Genomic DNA, 18,336 nt, shown 5'->3' with positions numbered 1-18,336 from the left:
TTCTGGCAGTGCCCACAGAACAGATAAATGATAGACAGCTCTTCCCATGGAGAGACCCAATTGTTCAGACACATTTTTCCCTAGAAAAGATCTCATTATTTGTATTTTTGGGAAAGCTCTTACCAACTCAGTCCTGGAACCAGCTCACAAGCCAGCCTCTTGCAGGAGTCAGAAGAATTTATTGCCATGCTCATGTCCTGCAACCAAATTTCATTCTCCTTTGAAGTAGCTGACACTTAAAAAGCGATAATGGAATTGATGCTATAACAACCTAATCTAATACAGCAAGTCTTGTAATTCCATTTACATTGTTCTTTTATTTTATACAGACTGATTGTCACTGATTACTAGAAAGTATCTCGCTCCCTTCCCTCCCACAGGCATAGACATGGTAGTTAATCTAGTACAGGGGGTGCTGACAAGCAGAATCATCTATGGTTATTAAAAACTTGTGCTGAAGGAGTGTTTCCTTCCAGGGAAAACTTACGATTCCAAAAGTGATGGGAGTCTCCATGGCAACCAGCATCCTGGTCCTCTAAACCGGGGAAGAGTCAAACCTGCTGCTGAAGAGCCACAGATGAGAAATATTCGCTCTAATTTTTGCACTTTACTCTAAGTTGTTCTTCGTTTTCACATCAAACAGAGCAATTTTTTTAATTTAGTACATTTTGCTGTTGTGGGACTGATTTTCTAAAACAAGTACCACATGATTTTGTTAAAAAAAAAAAAAAAAGACCAAAAAATGACATTTCATCACTCTTTTCAGCAAGAAGAAAACAGCGGAAGATTTTTTTTTTTTGTTAAATTGATCTGCCCATGCAATATAAAACTTCCACTGAAGAAGGAAAACTCCTGCAAGATGTTCTGAAGACATATTCTTCAGCCTCGGCCATGTCTTGAATATCCCTGCATAAAATCCCTTTTTGGTATCTCATGCAACAGTCAAGCCAGAGTGACTCATCCAGCTAGAAATATTCCTACTCAAAGGAGCACTTACCAGAAAAGAAACACTCCCTGAAGTACCCATCTGTCTTGACTTCAGCCCAGCCAGCAGCTTCCCTGTGCAGGGTTAGCAGAGTTTCATCTACATTTTCACTGCGATGATGGTTTGATCTCCTGACAGGTCTTTTGCTGGGTGAAGGCATCACGCAGTAAAAGTGCAGGATGGCTCTAACACAGCCTGTATTTTTCCATCCTGAGGAGACAATATTGCATGATTTATAGCACACAAGAGTAAAAAACTCATCTGCAACCTCTGAACCAGCTGGCCATGCTGTGCTGAGAAGATCAGAGGAGCACGGTACTGGAATTATGTAGCATGGAATTTATCACAACACTGACAGCTTGTTCAAGGCTTATGAACTATGACCTTCAAATGAACAGCAAGTTTATTTCTCATTTTCTCACTCGAGCTAAACAAAAATCAAGTTTCAGAAGTACAGAGCGAGCCTGTCAGTGCTGGAATTAATGTTGTTAACATCACTGAAATTAAGTCTTAAAGATCATCATCACTTACCTGGTGTCAGAGGCTTCTCCACAGAGTTACTTCCATCCTGATATATTCTTATATTATGCCCAATCAGGAGTGGCAGAGCAAAATCAAAGTTCAGCTGTCAGGGATTTATGATGTAGGAGCAAAAATCCAACAGATATAAAGGTTGTGGACAATCTGGCACATAATAAATTTTTCTCTCACTCCTGTAAATGGAAGTTGGTGGAATGTACTTGTACCGGGTGACTTGACAGGAGATATGCCCCACGCACTGATTTATTACCTTGAAGCGTGGATTCAGTGTCTAAGGATGCAAGCATGAGGCCCATTTGAACTTTGAGCAAGAACTCAGAGGAGAAAATGACAATGTTACTCCTATGCTACAGCCTGGAGCATCACATTTCCACCTCTGTGTCTGCAGCAAGAGTGAGGCTCTTTAAACACCAGACAGGGAGGTAAGACTGATGACAGGCATCTCTTCCTCTCAGCAGTGTAAAAGATGAAATTTCAACTGCTTGGGTTTTCCTGCTAACTACCTGAGACAGAAGCTCCTCTCTAGGGGTGCTCTACAGCTCTCTACATTTGCAGGTAGTGCAGACCAGCAGAGGAGGATGTGTAGAGTGAAGCTGTGAGTGCTCTTGGCCATGCTGGAGGTATTTCAGAGGGCTTGCTAGTGTGATCCCATGCACTGAATACCTGGTAGTATCTGGAGCACCTTATGAGCACATGCTCTGACTCATCTTCATCCAAAGGAGATCTGTTCTTGTGCTTTGAGACCACTCTACAGTGTGAAACAAAGTATGGTAAGTGGGTTTGACCAGGAGATTTACTCAGAAGGGTACTCCTGGCTCTGAATGAAGCTGTATAAATGGCAGGACTGATTTAATCACTTATAAGGATTGATTTAATCACTTATAAGGATTTTGCTACGTAGGCACTGTACCTTGTTTTGGCAAGGGTGAGATCTGCTGTAGATTGAAGCTGCATCTATGGATTATTGTTGTTAAGTTGGGTATCAAAACTTTAAACACCTGACTGGGTGCTACCCTCAGACACACAATGTTTAACTTTCACCCTCATCCTTGGTAACTCCTCCAGTGCTCATTGCCTTACACCTCTGAATTATGACCATAGCTTTAAAAAGACTTTCTTTACTAATTTCTCTCTCCCTTAAAATGACGTAAATGTGAAGCAACAGTTCAATCTGCCCTATCCCACTGATTTCATTTAAGAAGCAACTCTGACAAAACTTTTTTTGTCTCCAACCCAGAGACATGTTTCACTACTCTTGAACTCATTCTCTGATGGAATGGAGAGCATGTAACTGATGGTGGTGGGCTCTGTCTTTATTGGCTTTCTCTAGGGAGATAAAAAGACACTTAGCCCCCAGCACAACTGTGGGCCAGGGGTGTACATCTCTCTCTGGCCAGTGCTGAAGCAGGAGGGAACTTCTTGCTGTCTCAGCTGCTCCTGCAGTCCCACACCCATGTGGCTCTTGACCACCTCTCTGGAAGGGAGAATTTCCAATTGGAAATTGTCCAAGAAGCCTGGTGATCAGTGAAGAGGGTTTAGTATGTATCCCAGGGTTTAATATAGATTCTGCTGGTTTTAGGTAGAAGCCCAGAGCTCCTCTGAACTTCTATGAATACTCTTGGGAAGAAGAAAAGTACCAGGGCTTAATTGCTACCTGCATCTCTCTGTCTGAATTTTAACACTTGCTTTGCTTATAACCTGCCCTTTTTGCACTGAACAATCTATGAATGTTTAATATTGGAATGTTTTAATTGCCAGTGAGTGCCCCATGTCAACTTACTTCATGCTGTACTGTGATAAAACCAATGTGTTCAGTGGCTTTTCTGTGGCCTTTGCTACAGTCTGGGTCTCCTGGAGATGTAAAACTAGGTCAAATCTGCACAACTGCTTTTAAAAATTCATGTGCCCGTGCATCATCATGTGTTTTTAAATCTCTGTGCACTGCTAAAGACTGCAAACATGCCATTCTAAAATAAATCTTTCCATTAATATACTAACTGCCATTTTTCAGCAACTGCTGTGATTCTTTTCCCTCTTCTCTCTTCAAGCATGCAAAAGTTGAAGACCATTAAACCTCTAACTAATATCCAGTGAATTTAATGTCTTGACCATACACGAAGTCATATATATATATATATTTGTGTGACATCTGAATCAGCAGCCCACTGCAATTGGCATTGTCATACACTTACTATATGCAGTCCTTTTTTTTATGTATATTTTATATATGTCATAAAACACAAGTGACCTCTCTATGTTGAACTGACATGAAGAGGGTGGGACAAGAGAATTCCCAAGGCTGCTGTATGGAAGCTGTGGCATAGAAAAACTTCAAAGTTGAGACTTTTGAAGCTGTCTAAAGCATATGGCTTCCCAAATGTTTAAGCATGAGTTGTCAAAAGCTTGGGTACCTTAAAGGTCTTGGGGCCAGATTTTCAGACTTTTGTTGTTAAATAAAATCAACTGGATTTTGGTACATAGATGAACATATCTGCAATGCCTATTTTATGACAATGAAGCCTCCTTTAAAACATTTGAAAAGCACTTCCCTGTAAATACCTTCTAAAATGAGCTGTTCAGTAAACTTTCCAAGCTGTAGCCTGAGTTGCTGAAAGTCATCAATTCATTACTTCTGGCATTACAATGCAACTCTGTATGGACCCAAGCTGAACATAAAAAGCCATAAACAAAATAGCAGTGAAACTGAAATTATTACTTAATTAGTGAGAATATATGAAAAAAAGGACTTAAATATAGAATACATGGTGAATTTCAAAATTAAAAAATTATCACAGATTTTTTACACAAGTATACGACATCACAAAAAATCCCAAAAGGATTTTTTCCACCAGGTCTCTGCTTTCACTTTTGAAAGCCCAATACTTTAAGACTAGACAATGAGATAAAACCCTTCCGTAATGTTATCAATATAAACATCTACTGTTCATACATTCTGTGTACAATACTCTTTCATCAGAGCTGCCTGTACATAAAAAAATAGCAACTTGCAGTGTTTTGGTTCCATAAATACTTGCAATCAAAATAAAAAATTGAGACACTATCTTTAGTCATATGAATAGAACCAAGAAGCACTCCTCATTTTTTTACAAGCTGTTTGTAATTCTCTCTCACATTTATTTTGCACCTGGCTGCTGAATTTCTGCTGGTGATTTTTTTTTTTTTTTTAATCTGAGCCATGCTAAGAAGCCATTCCTGAAAAATGTCCATAGTCACAATTCTTCCTATTTTGCCTTGGTGCACAGCCTTTGGTCTCTGGCTGGCTGAACAGAGCAACTCAGAAAGAGATTGGTACATTTTCATACCCATTAGTACTTATGCTACCCTCTGCTCCCTTAAAGATGAACATAAAGAGTCATTGCCAAACTTTGCAGAAATTCAGAGCAACATTAACTGACCCTGTAATGCTGCCTTAACCTTGCTGTGTCAGTACTGCAAACTTGAAAAAAACTTTTACACACAGAGAAAACCTCACAGACCCTTTCTTAGCTCTTATTTTGTCCTATGCATCAAATCCCTTTCTGGTAAGGGAATCAACCAACACAAGTAGTGACATGGTTTCTGCTTTTTGAGACAAAAGCATCAAAACAGCTTCAACACTGTTGACAGCAGTCCAAAGGTAAGGGATCCTCGAGACGTGTCGTGCAGAAGCTCCTTTGTGGAGGTACCTCTGCTATGGTGTGGCTTCCTCACACTGTTTGGGCTTCCAGATGGCTTGGTTGGGGTTCCATTTCCATGCTAAACATCAGGCCAGTGACCCGAAACACAGGCTGGGTGATTCTCTGCAGGCATCTTGCCAAAGCGTTTTGCAGGCGAGGAACCTGACACACAGCTATTATTGAAGGCCAATTTATCTCCAGAATCAATGGGCCTTTAAAAATTCACCAGCTCACATATCCTTTTCAGTGATGGTGGTTAACTGTTTTGTGCTCTGATTTTGTGGGCTTTTGAGGGAACCTTGCTTTTCAGCATATGATGACACATCCATTGGTAAGAGGAAACTAACAGCCTTTACTTTACCCCTGGAGAAAAACGAGAGAGCATTAATGAGGATTACGAATGTACTGAACGTGCAAAGAAAGTAAAAAGAAAAAAAAAAAAACCACAAACCAACCAGGCAAGCAAACGTTAAATTCTTTCAGCACTTGCAGGCTGCGTGGAGGCAGGATTGCACTCCCTGCTGGGATGAGGACTGCACAGCCTTCCCAAGGGACCAGCATAGTGTTGTCTGTCTGTAGGGAGCATCTGCCTTTTCACGTTGAGCCTCACATCTATCAGTGCCTGATGTGCACGTACAGAGCTACAGTCAGACAGACCCAGGGGCTCCTTCAGCTGCTTTGTGTTTGTATGCATCAGTACCCAGCTACTGCAAGTGGTTTCCAAGTGCTGAGCATGTGCCTGGTAAATAAGACTGGTTGTGAAAGCAGAGAGAGAGAGAAACACGTTGCTTGATGTGTCCTGAAGCTGCCTGGTTTGGCAAGTAAATGGATTTGGTTTTGCAGAACTTTGTTCTGACTGTCCCCTGCAGCTGCTGTCAGCTGGCTCAGGCCCTTGAAGAGCATGAGAAAGGAAAACCATGAAATTATGAAAGTATTTATTGATGGGTACCAGAGCTGTCCTGCAGGACCTCTGTGATTTCCATGCCCCTCCTCTCCTCCCAGTTAGACCTGTCCCACCATTAAGCCTGAACACCCACCCCAGTGGGGACATTTGTACCAAATAGGCCTTGTACCTTTAGCAGTTTTAGTATAATAGCCCTGAAAACAGCCCTTAGCCTCTCCTATCCTGCCAAATGTATTCAAATGTGTACTTTTTTTTTTTCTTTACCAAAATAAAAAAGTGGGAGTCACTTAATATAAACAATGCTTTAGCATACATGAATGAAAATTTCGTAGACATACAAATTAGTGACGATTTGTTAGCAGTGCTGTTATTTTATTACTTTGATGCAATGGCGCTCTAGATAAATCCAAGGTGATATTTCTACAGAGTTCATTTTAAAGCAAAAATATTCAGCATCACCCATAGGATTACAGCTTTGGAGCAGAATGTGAGAGAACTACTGTAAACAAAGAATAGGAGAACCTGACAAAGCCCAGCATGCTGGCAAGCAAAAAAGTTAAGCTTAATTAGCTTGCTGAACTCATTGCCACAAATTATCCTACTAGTTAAAAGCTCACTAAGATTGCTCTGTGTGTCTGACCTCAGTGTATGTAATGGCAACCTCCACGATTGTGACCAGAAAACATAATAAACTTTTTTTGTTACAGGAAACACAAAGCTTGGTGTACCAGGATACCATGCAGTGTACTGAGCATGTTAGGTAAAAGGCTCTTTCTCTAGCCATTTCTTCTCCTAAAGCAGCCAGCACTGAGTGGATATGAGCCCTGGCACCACACTCACTGCTGCTCAGAGCTGAGATCATGATTAAATGATCATCCCCAACCCTCTGCCTGCTGGGCAACCGATGCTTCTAAACCTGCTGGTCCTGAGGCATTGATTGCAATGGATCCACATTGCTATTTTGATTGCATTGAAAGCTCTTTCCCTGGTGGGAAAGCAGCAGCCTTTGCTGATGGTGCTCTGCAGGCTTCCCAGCACATGGGCTTTCTGCCCCAGCTGGCCTGGGGGCAAACCTCTCAGAAGCTCTGGTGTGCTCTGGGAGTCTTAAGTTTCCCTGAACCTGGTGGAGCCTGTGCTGAAATCCAGAGTCACGGGCTCAGGGTGCTTTTGAAAATTATACCAGTTCCCTACCAGGGATTAAGTTTAGTTCAAATGCTGTCAAATATCTGACCCGCAAATGTCCCTGTAAGAAAACCTAGGTGCTTACAAAAGTTGCCCTCACTGTCCCCTCCAGATTCCTAGAGAGGCACGGGGGTCCCACCCGGGTTCACCCAGGGTGTGCAGGGGGTTCTGCACCTGTCTGCTCTGAGGACACTGCTGGGCGAGGGGGGTAGAGAGCCACAGTGGCCACCAGGAGCCATGGGACAGGTGACACAACCCATGGCAGCCCTGCAGCCCCTGAACAGAGGCCACTGGAGCCCTGCCCTAGACTCGCGTGGGTGGGCAGACTCAGGGGACTGTCCCTGTTCCAACACACACATTGAGGCCATTTGGATCCCTTTTCCTTTGAGCATAGCACGATCAGCATAAAAAAATCTACACGGGTTTCCAGGGTGTATGTATCAGAACCAACTATCATGTGTCACTCTCTCATCACTGGTGCTCCTGCACCAGTGATGATTGTTGCCCTGTGCTGGAAAGCTTCTCATCAATGAGCAGAGACACTTAGGGCTTGTCCAGCAGCCATTTTACTTCATTTAGAAGCCATCCTGAGAATACTTCTGTCACGGCTACAAGCTTTAAAATGTAATGCTTCGATTACAGGGAAAATATGATACAGTACATCCAAATCCACAAGCCATATTAACCACACTTTCAAAAGCTTAGTTGAGAGTTCATTGGTATCTCCATGCTATTTGCTCAAAGTTTAAAATCCCTTTCAAGCTTAGCTTGTCAGAACAACACATCAGTCTGCCTGGCTTTAACAGAGAGATTTCTGCCCCCTTTCCTCTCCCCTCAGCCTCTCCTTTCCATTTAAACTTCTACCACCATTTCAGACATTGCAAGGAAGAGCAGGACACCTCCCCCAGAAGAGATGTCCCATCTTCTCAATGCCCTTATAAAATCAAAGATTTTGCTGCTAACAGACTAAGCCCCAAAGCAACATCCACATCCATTATTAGATGAGTTAGGTGATGCTGCAAGGCAAGCTGAACCTACCTGCACTTACAGACATGATCCTGAAGCAGCCTCACTTTGCTGGAATGACTGTAGGAGGGAGGGTTAGTTGGAGTTTCTCCCAGCCCCCTTCCCTCTCCAGGGATGGGCTGTGCTGCAGCAGGAGGGGCTGGTGGCGGGGTCCTGGGGGGACCCTGGACCCCACTGCCATCCCAGTGGGAGCTGGTGCTGGGAGCAGCAGGCACTGGGGAAGAGGTGGAGTAGCGCCGCACCGTCATGGTGGCATCTGAGGAGCAGACAGAAAATCAGAGCTGGGAACAATGGTAATAACAACCATGAGAGTTCAGATATCCTCCATGTATTTTTCATCACTTTCTTTTGGCTCAAGGAAGTTTTGGGTGCGGAGAGGCCAAAAAGTAAAGGCTGCCAAACGGCCCCTTTGGATCAAAGCCTCTCCCACAGAAGGCAGCCAGAGAGGAAAAGCCAGCAGGTTGGATAGCACTTTGCACATCTTTCACACTTGCCAAAAGACCAGTGAGCTGTTGCCAAGCTGATGGCATCCATAGCCACCACCAGCCTTGAGGTTAGCAACCTGACCACAGGGCTGGGTGGGCTTGGCAGTGGGGGGGTACTCAGTGGCACAGAATCATAGAACTGGCTGGGTTGGAAGGGACCTCAGAGATCATCAAGACCAACCCTTGATCCACTCCCCCCGTGGTTCCCAGCCCATGGCACTGAGTGCCACATCCAGGCTCTTTTGAAATATCTCCAGGGATGGAGAATCCACCCCTTCCCTGGGCAGCCCATTCCAATGTCTGATCACCCTCTCCGTAAAGAAATTCTTTCACATATCCAACCTAAACCTCCCCTGGCACATCTTGAGACCGTGCCCTCTTGTCATAGAATCAAAGAATCAGAGAATTGGTTGGGTTGGAAGGGACCTCAGAGATCATCAAGTCCAGAGATCATTAAGTGAGCAGAACTCATCCAGCTCCACATAAATCCACTAGTACAGTTCAGCCTCTTATCTTATGCATTTCCTTAGGCTTCTCTCTCTCACAGCTGCTGAGGGCATTTCTCCACAGCCTGGAGGCTGAGGCCAGGCCAGCCACCAGATGTGTGAAGCACAGGGACTGCAGCTGCAGCTCACCACACACACCAAGAAGTGATGTTAGGAAAGCAGCTTTCCAGCAGCCCAGACCTGGCAGGCACCAGGCAAGAAGGCAACAGGACTCAAGCATGTATGATACCCAACAGCCTGACCCTGACACATCCAATTTTAGGTAACTGCTTCACACCAAACAGCATTTTGCTCTAGTTCCTTCTTTGTTAAAGCCCCAAACAGACTTCTTAAGCTGCAGAATATTTCCTTTTTTCCCCACTGATAAAATTGTAAAGACAGTGTGTTCCTATGTATTGGCCCCTTCCTCCCTCAGCCAAAACTAACTGCCTTATCTGCAAAAAAAAGAAACTACACATCTGGCATGATGCATGCAACCCACCACTATTTATTACTGTTTGTAGAGTTTTCCTCATCTTTTACTAAGGCAGGAGAGGTTATGGCACAACGACAATTGATGGGCCTTGTCTATCTGGAACAGACAGGGGACAGGCATGGGCAAGACAGTCCACATCCATGAAAATTCCAAGCAGTAAGTCAAATTCTGCTTGAAGTAAGAAACACTGAACTCTCTGAGTTGAACTCTTTGCCTGACAAGCAGCAAAAGAGCTGCTGCATCCACTAAGCTTAGCTTGGAGGATTCAGGTAGCCCCCTAAAAAGAGCACAGGCATGCAGTAAAGGTGGGCTTGGGCACTGATGGAGGCTGGAGCACATCCATCAAGTTGCCCAGACAGACAGTGGCTCATCATAGGACAACTGGGCTGGTGAAGGGATCCAGCACAAGTCCTATGAGGAGAGGCTGAGGGAGCTGGGGGTGTTGAGGCTGGAGAAGAGGAGGCTCAGGGGAGACCTCATCACTCTCTCCAACTCCCTGAAAGGAGGTTGGAGCTGGGGGGGGGTGTCAGTCTCTTTTCCCAGGCAACTCTCAGCAAGACAAGAGGGCACAAGAGGTCTCAAGTTGTGCCAGGGGAGGTTTAGGTTGGATATTTGAAAGAATTTCTTTAGGGAGAGGGTGATCAAGCACTGGAATGGGCTGCCCAGGGAAGGGGTGGATTCTCCATCCCTGGAGATATCTAAAAAGAGCCTGGATGTGGCACTCAGTGCCATGGGCTGGGAACCACAGGGGGAGTGGATCAAGGGTTGGACTTGATGATCTCTGAGGTCCCTTCCAACCCAGCCAGTTCTATGATTCTATGATCTCCCATTCCCTGCAGACATTAACAGCCAGGCTGGGAGACCCTGTGTGGGCAGCACACAGAGGTGCCATAGACAGCCCTGTCTCTTTGGTACCTGTCTGCTCCTTGGGTGCTGGAGCAGGACCAGCCACGGTGCCACCACGCAGGGATGCTGCAGAGCCAGCAGGTCCTTCCCCGTCACCAGCAGGACTCTTCATGTCACTGTTGCCATCTTCTCTTGCTCCGTCTCTCTCAGCTCTCTGCCCGCAGACCTGCAGCTCTCCCCTCAGGGCCCTGTTTTCCCTCTCCAGCCTGTTGATCTGGGAACGCATCTTGTGGATGACCTGGAGGAGGTGCGCGTTCCCCTCCATGGCCCCGCAGCCAGGCTCCGGGCTCCGGTCTCACCACACCCGCCCCGGGCAGAGGCTGCTCCGACTGGGAGGGCAGACCTCGCCCTTAAAAGCCTCTGGAGAACCGGGGTCCCTCCCTGCGGGCAGGGCTCGGGCCAACTCCCACCACCAGCAGGGCTGGACCGAGTTGTCAGGTTACTCAGAGAGGGCCCATGATTTATTCATCCAGGGTCTCATTTTTCTGAGGGGTCCTGTCCTCTGACACCGCACAAATCGCTGTCACCACAGGATTGCTGCTTCCCTCGCCCCCCCCAAGCCTTCCCACCCCCTCGCCTGCCTCGGGCTTTGGTGTTCTCCAGAAGGACCAACCAGGAGCCCCTTTCCTTTGGTTCACAAAAAAAAGGCCATTAATCACCCCCTGGCACTGAAAGAAGGGTTGGACTTTGCGAGACAACAACTCACCTCTCCCTTAATGCTGGGGGAGTTTTTCTCTCTACCTGGAAAGAAATTAGAAATTTCTCAAAGAAAAAGCAGATATCTGAATGAAAGGTGATGGGGTGCAAGATCCCAGCTATTAGCAAAGTGTGCCAGCAGCTGTGATGGGCCAGCAGAGGACCTAAAGCTGCCAATGCCAGCTGCAGCAGGGCTTGCTGCCCCTTTCCAGAGCCTTACAGGAGGCAGGCACCTGCACCAGCATCCCAGGAGTGTAAGGAGAGACAGACCAGTCATGAATCTTGCATTAGGAAGGGAAACACAATCCTCCAGACTGCTCAAATCACCTAGTGCCTAAAGAGATCTTTCTGCTGGCAGTAAATAAAAAAAACCTGTGGAACATACTCCCCCAATCCACAGTTTACTTCAAAATGCAAAACTAAGAATTCCAGAAAGCCAGCAGGAAAATAACACATTTTTTGCTTAGAGGCCATTCACTCTCCAGTAGATTAATAATGACTCAGGAGTATCTGAGAAAAAAAAAAAAAGCTTCTGGCCGTGTACACTTCACTGCTTTGCTTCCTGGGGAGAGGAAGGAAAGCTGGTGTGAGGTGCTCAAGAGATGACTCGGTTTTAGTTTTTCCAGCAGGTGTCAGAAGAGGGCGAAAGCCTCTGAGCCGGTGATGAGACACTACTGCCCAGCAGCTTCTGGGAAGTTAGGCAGAAACTACTAGAACTGAGAGAAAACGAGGGATACAGGCAAGGAGCTTTGCCCACAGGCATGTTCCCATGGGGGTGGTGCTGCCTTCTTGGGAGCAGCATCCTCAAAGAGCCCTTCTGAAGGATGAAGTGGCTCCTGTAGTTTGTGCTGCACTCGCTCCTCCTCTGACCTGCAGTGACATGCCATGCCTAGCAAGGGCAGGTAGGACTTGCTGCAGCTTTGATGATGATTTTCCAGGGACACAGCCACAAGGCTGGGACCAGGAGCCACAGGCAGCCCTGCTGTCACCTCCTGGAAACCTCTCCCGAGGCCTCTGCAAAATTTGGGCTGAGGTCAGAGAGGTGAAAGGCATCTGAGTTTTCAGGATGCAAAGAAAGCCCAAAGGACCCATGATCTCTCATGAAATCACAGTGCAAGGGGCTGGCAGCAGCCTGGGATTGTCACACTGGCACTAACCTTGGTGAGGCTCTGGGAGGCTCCTGGCTGTCTTCTCTCCAGCCCATCCAGATCACATCGGCAAGAAGCATCAGTTCATGCTGATTATTTTCCTCACGTCCAGAGAGGTGCGTCTTGCTGAGGGCATAAGAAGAGACAAACATTGTCAGAAATGGGCTTGGACTCAGGTTTAAATGACAGTGCAGATGGCTCTGTGCTGGGGGCAAGGCATGGTGAACAAAACTGCTGGAACTGAAACACAAATCTCTGTTTTTGAGTTACCCAAGGATTTAAAACACAGCAGCAACCTTCCATGTTAGTTTCAAATTTATGTTTCTGTTTCTCCAGCAAGTGGATCAGGTACTGAAGCAGTGACAGCACTCACATGTAATTATAATACCACTGCTGATCCTACAATTGGCAGGTTTGGCGGGGCAGGGGACACTTGCCAGCTCAGCAATGAGCTTACCCAGGCTGCAACTGAAGATATCTGCTCCTCTGATCCAATGCCTGCTGCTCCACTGGAACCACACTGGAGCAGGCACAGACCTTCTGTTGTACCAGAGACTTGTGAGGAAACGGTGTTTGTCTTGTAACCTCACTGTGAAACACATCAATTTAAAGTCATTTAACAGAAAGGACAGAGTTTCTCTTACCTGAGCTGCATTAGGAAGCATGGACCTGGGTAAAATTCTATTCACCTATCTATTCTCTTCACAGCCAAACCTCTCCACTGGGAAGAATAACAGAGGTGGAGTTTCTGGCAGGTGCTGGGCTCCAGCAGCCCCACAGCAATACTTGTATGTGATTGCTGTGTTTCAGGGGACTGTGCAAGCTGCACACCAAGCAGTGCTGCAACAGGGGACCTGTGAACAAAATGCAGCAGCCTTATGGAGCAGCTTCCTCCAAGGGCTGGAGGAGCTCAGCTCTTTATTCTGCTCCTACTTGATATTCTGCAGCTCCTCGCCCTGCCCAGTGCTTTGTGTGCAGGCAGCTTGCTGCCAGAGTCCCTGGGGCAGAGTCTGCACTGTGAGCAGAGAAGGGACCCTGTGAAACCTTCCAGCAGCAGCACAGGGCACTGCCACAGCCACTGCTCAACAGCTTCTCTTGCTGCCTCGCTTGCCAAACCTGCTCTCTTGCTGCCCTGAAGGTTAGAGAGATAAAAAACCAAAAAAGACTCATTGCTATGCCAGCAAACATTTTTTTTTCCTTTTTTTTTTTTTTTTTTCTTTTGGCATATCACAACATTGTGTCCCTGAAAATGCACCAACAGTAAGTGTGGGGATGTTTCCTATGCCAGGCTGCAGCTGCAGGGCAGCCACGGGCTCCTGGGCCACTGGGAGAAGAAAGAATCTCCCTTCTCTGGGCCTGAACACAGCCAGAGGAGCACAAGGAACAGCTTCAGCTCCCACAACCCTGCACAAAAGCAGCTGTAACACCCACACAGGGCACCAGCACTGCCAGGACTGCTGCCCCAAGCCTGGATCTCCTGAGGGTGGGGGTCTCCAGGGAAGGTTTGCTGTTAGCAGCCACACATCAGCACCAGCAGATTCAGTTCCCCGATAAAAAACAGAAGCAAAAGTCAGGGGCAATCCAAACTTCCTATTGCCACTGCAAGGACACTGCTCTGCCCCAAGTCCTTGCTTGATTAATGACTTTAAGTTTTATGCTTCATTATGGTGCAAAAGATCGTAATACTATTCTGAATCTGTCTGTACAGCTTTAAGGGGGTAAAAAAGAAATATTTCAGTGGATTTACAAGTGAATAAAAAAGAAATGTCTTTTACTGTGCTGATTCTCTTTTGCTGGAGCACACTTTCAATCGTTTTCCTCCTGTAAATGTGAAGCAAATTAATAGGCTTAATGTCCAAAGTCTGATCCCAGATTGGCCTTCTTTCTCCTTGTTTAATTCTCGGTGGCTGCCCCATTTTAATCAAGAGGCAAATTTATATTTTTCCTTGTTTTGTTTCTTTTTCTCTCCACGTTCCACTCTTCTCAAATTTAAATCCTTATGCATTTAAATTATCCCCATGCTTTACTTGGCCAGACCTATTGCTTGAAGATCAGTAGGAGGTTGATGGATCTTGAGGACATCCATGTTCTGCTCAAAAGTGTTTTCTTACAAGCACTTGGATAACACCTTGAATGTGGTGGGACATGGGACAGGGTCTACAAGCCCTGTGCTCAGGTAGCTGCTGTAGCTGGCATTAGTGTCCTCTCAGGTGCTGCTCTGCCAGGCTAGGACATCTCCTAGGACGTGCCTTGCTTTGAACTAATTTCATCTGCAAATGCTCAGCCACCCAAAGAAATGTATCCTCCTTTTAATGGAAGGTCTTGACAGAGAAGATTTCGCAGCACAAATCAGGAATGTCCTAAGCATTGGACAAAACAGCTCAGCCTCTGAAGTTTCCTGGTCACGTCTCTCTTGGGTACCATTTCTTACCGTGCACGTTCCCCTCTCCCCCCCGGGGGCATCGCTGCCCCGGCCCCTGCCCGCCCCCCGGAGAGGCACAGCCCTGCCCCGGGGACACCTCCCCGACAGACCCCAGTTGCAAAAGCAGCTCCAGGGCCTTGTACCAATTTTTACAGCAGTGCCTTAGGCCTTCCCCGCAGCCATCAGGTAATTAATCTGGCTAAATGCATTTCGGGGCTGTTTGGAGTGCCCTGGTTTCAGCTGTGGCAATGCCCCCCACCTCCTCCCAGCCCTCATCACTCTGCAGCTGACAAGAGGAACCCAGAGGCCCGTTTTGGCACATTCCCACAATACAAATGATGAAAAATTTCCATACTTACTCTGAAAAGTGTGAATTTTGGCTCCAAGCTATTGCAGAGTTGGAATGTGCTATTCCTAAGCCCCCACCGAAGGGGAAGGGCAAGGTTTGCCAGTGCTGGGGCACCTCTGTGGGGGAGGTGCTAGCAAGGCAGGTGATTCAGGATGTCCTCAGCATCCTGATTCAGGATGTCCTCTTAAACAGGAGTCCATCCACACTGTGAAGTGTGGAGTCCACCCTTTTTCAGCCCTAGAAAAGTGATGGGATGGTGCCCTCTCAGGCACAGCTCTGCAGGGGCTCATGCCCAGCACCCAGAGCTCTGAGATGCTCCAGTGCCCATAGGGATGAGCGTGGCTGTCACCAGCCCCACCACCTGCACCTTGCCAGGCTCTGCACAACGACTGCCACCTCACTTCTGTACTAAGCTGTTTTGTCTGAGGGCACTTGGGCAGCAGCTTCCCAGCAGAATGAAAAATCCTTCAGGGGACCGGTTGGACAAGAAGGTGCCTGCAAGTCAGCACCAGAGCTTGCTCCTTGACACTACTGAAGTTGGCAGGAGTGTGGCAGCAAACAGTGGGAGTCCCCCCACACGGGGACAACTGGCTGCCTTCAGGCATTTGGAAAGGAATCAGGGAGTGGTGAGGGACAGACCCCATGGAAAGGTTCCCTGGGCTGCTGCGTAGCCAGGCGTGAGAGAGTGTAAAGCTGGCTGCTGCTTATGCTTGAATGAAATCCTGCAGTGTCCTCATGACTAATTAAATGCTCCCTTTTAACCATGTCTGAGTGGTGGATTTTCCTCAGGCTGGCTGCAGTGAGGCAACTGTAGGGAGGCAAGTTGCACAAAACCTCCCAGAAAGCAAACAACATAGAAATCAACGAATGTTTAAAGCATTCTTAGGCTTCATCATCTAATCAGATACCAATGGCACCAAGAAAGTTATTTGATTAGTCTATTTAACATCTCTTTAACTCGTTCATGTTCACCAGGCATCCTTTTTCTTTTGCAAGACCTATTTTCCTGGCTGTGCCTTAACCCCCACATGAGTAGAAAATCCCCCACAATCCTTGTTAAAGGAAACTCCTGCTGGCTTCAGGGAGCCAAGTGCCTGAGCAATGTGTTGAGACTCCAGCTTGATGTACACATCCCTATAATTTCTTTATCGAGAGGGTGATCAGAGATTGGAATGGGCTGCCCAGGGAAGCAGTGGATTCTCCATCCCTGGAGATATTTAAAAAGAGACTGGATGTGGCACTCAGTGCCATGGGCTGGGAACTGCAGCTGTAGTGGATCAAGGGTTGGACTTGATGATCTCTGAGGTCCCTTCCAACCCAGCCAATTCTATGGTTCTATGGTAATCTTATTAGTGCTGCTCTGATTCTGAGCATTCAAGGTTTCTGAAAGGGGTTTGATTTCCAGCAGGGGATGCTCAATACTTTCAGAAAACCAGGCTTAGCCTCAGCATGGGAAATAGAAGAAATGAGTCACATATGAAAACCTTGGCTGTGGCTTTGGACTGGGCTGGCAGTAAAGCAAGGCTACAGAAATGTTTCAAACTTTTCAGAGAGCATTTCAAGCCTCCACATTGCATTTCCATGTCTCTGGGTCTATCTCCCTTTAAATGGCTACTCAAGTTACTCTGGAATAATCAAAATTAATCTATTTCAGGCCAGCTCCCTGCAAGCACAACATATGCTACAGAGTACAAGTACATTCCTCATGCAAGACAAACTATATGCTCAGCTGGAGATTTTTCTAACTAGGAGCATGCAACTGGGCCCACAGTTACCTGTACAGAGCTTGCAATAGCTTTCAAATTAAAACAGGAGATCAGTTATGGGAGATGGCCTCATGATTGTGGAGCAGCTCCAAGCAGAAAAAACATCTTAAAATTCAAAATAATAACTATTTCTTACTTGGTTTTATTTTCTGTAACAAAACATACCATGTAAAATATACGTGAGGATATTTGTATCTCTAGTTGCTCCAAGACATCACACCATATGCAGTCTTTGCAAATACACTTAAAATGTGACTTCTGACTACAGGAATATACCATGTGGCATTTGCAGGTCACAAAAAACATACCACAGGGCCAGCAACACCCTCAACAGCCGCTCTCTGACAAAAAGGAATGACTGTAGATCACTGAAGCAGCATATTGGGAGCACAGTTTAAAAACACAGAAAATGTTTCTTCTATAATGCTGGTGGGTAATTAATCAGAAGAAAGGGAAACGTGCATTTCTTTGCTACTGCTCAGAGGAGATGTACATACTGGAAACTTCAAGATACTTGCTTTAGTCAGTAAGTAACAACTGCATGAAGAATCTCAACGAGCTGGACAGGGCAGTCAGGAATTATGACTGCAGTTTTGCATGACTGAAACTTTTCAAAAAATACATCTACATTGTCACCTTAAACCAGCAACCAGACACATATCCCATTCAGACACCCACAACTCTAATTCCCACCTCTCCAGGCCTGAGGGATGTTTCTGAGGGCATGGGAGACAGGGTTGATCCCAAACCTCTGCCAGGCATAGCTTTCCTGCTGGGAAGCAGCTTGGGTGCCAGGGTTTCTGAATCTTGAGGCTGCCTGTGTAAAAAAAGAGACATTTGGCCTGCTAAGCAGGAGGGCAGGAAGCACTCCCAAAGGAGCTTTCTACCTTTCTATCCTAAAACCATACTCTTTTGGCCTGATAACACACTGCCACTGCCATAACCTTCCCCTCACCCTGGTAGTCTCACTGTACTTTGTTTGGTTTTTTTTTTTTCCTATCTCCAAATATGTGCCTGGGAGGTAGGAACGTTACTTGCCATTTCCCATAGCTAATATTTCACCAAGGAACCGTGCTGGACTTGTCTTGAAAAGAATAATAATGTTCTCATTTCCTCCCTGAGCCGCCCTGTGAGCTGACAGCTGCCCAGAGCTGGTCTGCAGCTTGCAAACAGCAAAGTGCTGGAAGGTCCCTGTGTGGGGTGGCTGCCAGGATCCCCACCCCATCAGTGCAGGGGAAAACCTCATCCTGTTGCAGCCCCTGCTCCAGT

General features: G+C 46.4%; 2 protein-coding genes across 2 annotated transcripts in view; one reads left to right on the top strand and one right to left on the bottom strand.

Annotated features, from left to right (window-relative positions):
- Positions 1-3,520, top strand: part of LOC139799637 (guanylate cyclase soluble subunit beta-2-like) — a 38,205-nt gene extending 34,685 nt beyond the window's left edge. Inside the window, exon 19 of the mRNA XM_071751770.1 lies at positions 477-3,520. Within this exon, the coding sequence (XP_071607871.1) occupies positions 477-616 (140 nt within the window). The 3' untranslated portion in view covers positions 617-3,520. The remainder of the gene's footprint in view (positions 1-476) is intronic.
- A 1,749-nt stretch (positions 3,521-5,269) lies between these two features.
- On the bottom strand, positions 5,270-11,028 carry CCDC195 (coiled-coil domain containing 195). The gene is made up of 3 exons (XM_071752824.1): positions 10,696-11,028; positions 8,327-8,570; positions 5,270-5,565 (listed from the first exon to the last, which is right to left on the bottom strand). Exons 1-3 carry the CDS (start codon positions 10,949-10,951, stop codon positions 5,433-5,435), a joined length of 633 nt encoding a protein of 210 aa, XP_071608925.1. The 5' UTR covers positions 10,952-11,028; the 3' UTR covers positions 5,270-5,432.
- Between the last annotated feature and the right edge of the window lie 7,308 nt (positions 11,029-18,336).

The sequence above is a fragment of the Heliangelus exortis genome, chromosome 9, assembly GCF_036169615.1.
Source record: "Heliangelus exortis chromosome 9, bHelExo1.hap1, whole genome shotgun sequence".
In the NCBI taxonomy this organism is placed as follows: domain Eukaryota; kingdom Metazoa; phylum Chordata; class Aves; order Apodiformes; family Trochilidae; genus Heliangelus; species Heliangelus exortis.
The sequence above is the reverse complement of the archived record's forward strand: the minus strand, read 5'-3'. Positions and strand labels throughout refer to the sequence as shown.

Coding starts and splice junctions, on each gene's coding strand:
- CCDC195 (XM_071752824.1), bottom strand. CDS start 10,951: ATGGAGGGGAACGCGCACCTCCTCCAGGTCATCCACAAGATGCGTTCC. Junction 8,571..10,695: donor AGCACCCAAGGAGCAGACAG/GTACCAAAGAGA, acceptor TCTGCTCCTCAG/ATGCCACCATGACGGTGCGG. Junction 5,566..8,326: donor GATCATGTCTGTAAGTGCAG/GTAGGTTCAGCT, acceptor GTTTTTCTCCAG/GGGTAAAGTAAAGGCTGTTA.